We start from the raw sequence: 5296 nt of genomic DNA, 5'->3' as shown, positions 1-5296 counted from the left end.
AAATTCAGAAAAAACCGTTTAAAAAGCCGAAAACACGTGCGGAAAAATAAAAAAACAAAATCCGAAGGGAGCGTCCAGAGCGCGACACGTGGCAAATGGCTGAAAGCGCGCCAACTGGCGCTGATCGTTGCGAGGCTCCCGAAGGAGCGCTCGTTAACTAGTTGCTCTCGCTTACGGGAGAGAGTTATCATCCGACTTGATTTAAACGTTTTCCGAAAAAGAAAGAGGGGAACCGATAAGGCTTTCGGGCCATCTTTTCCCATTCGGCTACGCCCATCTCACCAACAAATCCATCCCAGCCCGGAGCCCATTTACGAGTGTCCGACCCAGCCACGACACCTCCACGCGATTTCACCCGACGGCCCTAGCCAGGCTCCTAAACCTCCCCCGCTCTTCTCCCCCAGCCGCTTCGCCGCCGCCCGCCGCCCACCGCCCGCGATGGAGGCCCTCCACGAGGAGACGCCCTTCGACCTCTCCTTCCACCCCTCCGCGCCCCTCGTCGCCACCTCCCTCATCACCGGCGAGCTCCACATGTGCGCGCCGCCTCCAGCGCCCTCAGTAATTTCTCGCTCCCCTTCCGAGGATGTAACCGGTTTCTAATTCTCGCTGCCCCTCGCAGGTTCCGCTACGCCGACGGTTTGCCGCTGGAGAGGTACTCACGGTGCCCCCTGCTCCTCGTGCTCGGTTAATTTTGTACTATGTTGCTAGATGCTGTTGTTTCACAGTACCACTACTATCACTGCTTCCGGTCTGTGATTGCTAGTTGCTGTTCTTGCTTACTTACGTTTGGAGCCGTAGAGGTTTCATTTGTTGTATGCTGAGTGCACGAGGTGGAAAGGTTCATGTGGTTAATGCAGAGTTCGTGTAGGATTTAATTCTATTTTTGTGGGTTTTCGTGTAATAAATTCTCTGCCTGGTTTTGCAATCCATGATAGTATGTTTAGCAAAGCTTGATTTGTGGGTCGCCGTGTGGGCATTTTGGTTGGATGGGTGTATGTGAGCTCACAATTTAAGTGCCTCACTGACTCTGTGAATAATGGTGTATACACTTCTGTTTGATGGGTATGCTTTCTGTTTGATGCTGGAGCTGTCTTTGTGTTATTACAATTATTATGTACTCTGTAGTTTTCATATCGACAGAGATTGATGAAAGCGTCCTCTTGCTATGTTTTTAAGGTTGTTCGTGGCAAAACCTCACAAGGACTCTTGTAGGGCTGTTCGTTTTGTGGACTCAGGAACTGGTAATGACTCCCTTATTAATGCCAGTACCTCCCAGCTTGCCAATCAACTGCCCTACATTTTATCTGTGATTTTGATATTTCACCAGCTGTTTTTATTTTCGTAAGCATGGTGCTAAAACATTAGTCGCTTTATGCTGGCATTGGCAGTCACAACCCATATTTGAGGGTAAAACACATCCGATCATCTTGTGAGATACTCTAACCAGGTCCTGTTGGTTCATGTTGTGGCTTGTTGCAGCGATTCTGACAGGATCTGCTGATATGTCGATTGTCGCTTCTGATGTGGAAACAGGCAAAGTCATTGCCCGTTTGGATAATGCACATGAGTAAGTTTTTGTCAGTTATCAGTGCTGCTATTAATTTTATTGTGGAACTAAATATCTATGTTTCCTCATTTCATATTCTTGTTGATATTTTCAGTGACGCCATAAACCGCCTTGTGTGTCTTACTGAAACTACAGTTGCTTCAGGCGATGATGACGGTTACATTAAGGTATTTAATATTGTATCGGTTTGACTGCCTCCAACTGTATTGCTTTCAAACGTAGGCCAGTTTCACCGTTGATTATTACTACCTGTACATTTATGGGAGTACATAATATAATTACACCCCATCTTATTTATCCATGCAGACCTGTTCTAAGTACCTAATCGCCTATGCTTGGTTGATAATAATCATAATAGCTATCATTATTTAATGACCACTTGCATATGTTTTGGACTGGCACAGCTACACTTACAAGCCGACACTTGATAGTTTTTCCATGTTTCTAGCTCTTATCTTTTTCAATAGTAGTAACACAATCTCTTTGATACTGTCAGTTTAAAATACTTCTTCAATTTTAGGTGTGGGATACTCGGCAACGATCTTGCTGCAACACTTTTCACCGCCATGAAGATTACATATCAGATATGACCTATGTAGCTGGCTCAAATCAAATATTGGCTACAAGGTACTTAATTTTCATTCCTGCAAATTTTATTGCTGTACCAGTGTTATATAGTTGAGCATTATTTCATAGGAATGAGTGGCCTATTTGTATGCAAGCACAAACTTAGTGTTTCCATGGCAACAGGGTCTACCAATCTCTCTTTCTCATAGACCATTCGGCATCATGGAGAGGCCGCAGCCATTTCACTTCTTAGTTTACATCACTGATGCAGAACAACACTGTTATTTAGTACATGAATGATGATATATGTATGAGGCCAATGTTTTGTGAATCCTTGAAGTTCCATTTTTTGGGCAGTTCTACCTGTTCAAAGTTTTGGATAGTTTTTTTTTGCCTTGGCATTATGGTAATCAATGTTAAATTTTATCTTGTTATTTGCAGTGGTGATGGAACTTTATCTGTGAACAATCTCCGGGGTAACAGAGTGAGTTGCCTTTCCAATACATCAAATCTCATCCCTGTGTATTATATAAACCCTTACTCTATGTTTGCTTTTAAGAACTTCCACACTATGAGTACCTTTAATCTTAATAACCATGGTCATGCCTAATCTGCTAATAGGTAAAGTCACAATCTGAATTTTCAGAAGATGAACTCCTATCTGTGGTGGTAATGAAGGTAATTGCCTTTGTTTAACAACTTTCACTTACTCACAGTTTCACACCCTTCATCCATAATTTCATGGTTACTGAACAAAACTTTATTCTTTGCAATTGTCAGAATGGCCAAAAAGTTGTTTGCGGAACTCCAAGTGGAGCTCTATTGTTGTATTCGTGGGGACATTTTAAGGACTGCAGGTAAATGTGTTTTCATGACTGCACCAGGAGCAGAAATATAATGCATCCTTTGATTTACGTCATATACTGTAATTTATTTATCGAGTGGTTGCTATTGTAAAATGTAAAGAAAGATGTACCCAATAGCTATCCACCTACCATGGATTATATTCCGAAGGGCACCCATGAAAACACACCTTATTTTCTCTAGTTCTCTGTTTTCATTTTAAATGCTAGCCATACAACTGCTGTTATCCTTTTTAGTTGTATATAGCTGTATCCTCTGTAATGTACATTAGTAAACATTATGTTTGTTAGTGATATTTCTCTTTTCTCATGGTTAAACAATAACATTAGCCATTTTTGGTAGATATCAGGCTTTAGTCAGTATTATCTCACATGTAATCAATTCCTACAATGTTATTGGCTGTTAAGGCTCATGTTGCTTTATTATCACCGATAAGGCCTGAGAAGAATCTTCACATGTGATAAGCAGAGTAATTTGAACATGTTACAGCTTAAACCAGTTTGCCTCTTTCAATTTCTGTGATGGTAGACCAAGTAAGTCTGCAAGTGATTTTGTCTGTAGTTGTGTACTAACATATACTTTTGTGGCTAGTGACCGTTTTCTGGGGCACGCACAGTCTGTTGATAACTTGCTGAAGGTTAGAATTAATGCCTTTTTTTTATTTCTGCCTTCTTTTCCTCTGTCTAATCATCATTTAATATAGTATATTTGGTGTTTTAGCTGGATGAAGAAACTCTGATATCTGCTGCAGCAGACGGTGTGATCAGGTTTGAAATTTACCATGGTGCCTTTATGACCTACTTCTGTCGCCTGTTTAGTAGTCCTCTTTGTTATTTTATCATGCCCTCCATATTCTCGTCGCATTCAGGTTAGTGGGTATCTTACCGAATCAGATAATACAGCCGCTAGCTGAGCATTCAGAATTTCCAATCGAGGCGCTTGGTACGTTCACTCCGTCATTTCTCGGTAAAAGTTACTCCAAGGAGTGCCAAGTTCTCAACTAGTATCTCTGTTCCGCAGGTTTCTCGCACGATAGGAAGTACCTAGGCAGCATTTCACATGACAAAATGATAAAGGTGACGACCCCTCTCCCCCTCAGCCCTTCCCCGCTATCCATGTAGTACTAGCAGTGATCTAACCAGGTGCCCTGTTTTATGCAGCTCTGGGACATGGAGGAACTCCTGGGCGGTCCACAGTTAAATCACCAGAACGACATGCCCGAAGCCAACGCAGCCGTCCATGACGACGAGTTGCCTGAAGCCAACGCGGCCATCCACCACGACGAATTGCCTGAAGCCAACGCCGCCGCTGGTCAGCACGACGAGTTGCCTGCAGCCAATGCTGCCGCTGTCAACCACAACCAGCCGACTGAAGCTGACAGCGACGACGACGGGATGGACGTGGACATGGAGCCAAGCTCTTCCAACGGTAAGACCTATGCCTGCCCTGCATCGAAGCAATCGACGCGCCGTTGCTATTTAGGGTCTCTGATAATGGTTGCCCTTGCTTGTGCCGTCGTGTTGGACAGTGTCGAGGAGCAAGAAGAAAGGCAAGGGCAAGAGGCTGGACGGGTTCGCGCCGGACTTCTTTGCAGATCTGTAGCCTGCCCAGGCGAGGACAAGAGGCCGCCCTTGAGATCTTAACTTGTGCCAGCGAGCAGTTTTGATGTTGTCTCAGTATATCGGGTTGTAGGAGGAATGTTTTAGTTTATTTATAGGCGTGAGGTGTGTGAACTTGGCTATCATAGTAACGTGTATTTGCGGCTGCAGATGGCCCCCTGAAGTGAAGCATACGTGTAGTAGTATCTTTTATTGTCGCAACAAGTTGTGTCCTGCCTTGTTCTCTGAATGTTTTATCATTTCGCGTGCGTGCGGCCGTATCTTATTCTGTCTTGTTTTGTCTCGGGTTCTCAGGCAAGAGCGAACGAGGAAACCAGCTTGCACGCGTAGCTTTCGCGAAGTCACGGCGTGGCTAGCATAAGCGGCAAAGATAGTCTACGGTATGTGCGTAGCCGGCCGCAGGTAGGCCTGTCCCGTTTTAAAGAAAGAGCTATGTACTTTTGCGTGCACTCACGCGTCAGTCGGTTTCATTCGAGCCCATGCCGCACTGTTCCCCCCGTGCCGCCCCACCAACGAACAGTGACGACCCGACGTGCCGGTGCCGGTGTGGGTGCAACGGCGACCGTGGTCAAATTTGGTGTTCTGACCCCGTTGTCAAACTTTAGCAGAATCTGACCCTGGTTGCAAAAAAAATAAATCAGGATTTGATCATTTTCTCTGCCGCCATCTGACCCAGCGA

The 5296-nt window shown here is 44.6% G+C and overlaps 1 protein-coding gene across 1 annotated transcript; it reads left to right on the top strand.

Annotated features, from left to right (window-relative positions):
• Nucleotides 1-336: 336 nt before the first annotated feature.
• On the top strand, nucleotides 337-4877 carry LOC125531066 (WD repeat-containing protein 55). The gene is made up of 15 exons (XM_048695473.1): nucleotides 337-533; nucleotides 620-652; nucleotides 1177-1241; nucleotides 1480-1567; nucleotides 1662-1734; nucleotides 2088-2194; nucleotides 2576-2618; nucleotides 2756-2812; nucleotides 2915-2991; nucleotides 3590-3635; nucleotides 3719-3765; nucleotides 3867-3940; nucleotides 4019-4074; nucleotides 4159-4426; nucleotides 4527-4877. Exons 1-15 carry the CDS (start codon nucleotides 439-441, stop codon nucleotides 4598-4600), a joined length of 1203 nt encoding a protein of 400 aa, XP_048551430.1. The 5' UTR covers nucleotides 337-438; the 3' UTR covers nucleotides 4601-4877.
• The last annotated feature ends 419 nt before the right edge of the window (nucleotides 4878-5296 follow it).

The sequence above is a fragment of the Triticum urartu genome, unplaced genomic scaffold (genome assembly GCF_003073215.2).
Source record: "Triticum urartu cultivar G1812 unplaced genomic scaffold, Tu2.1 TuUngrouped_contig_6774, whole genome shotgun sequence".
In the NCBI taxonomy this organism is placed as follows: domain Eukaryota; kingdom Viridiplantae; phylum Streptophyta; class Magnoliopsida; order Poales; family Poaceae; genus Triticum; species Triticum urartu.
Note: the sequence above shows the minus strand (reverse complement) of the source record. Positions and strands in the feature narration are given on the sequence as shown.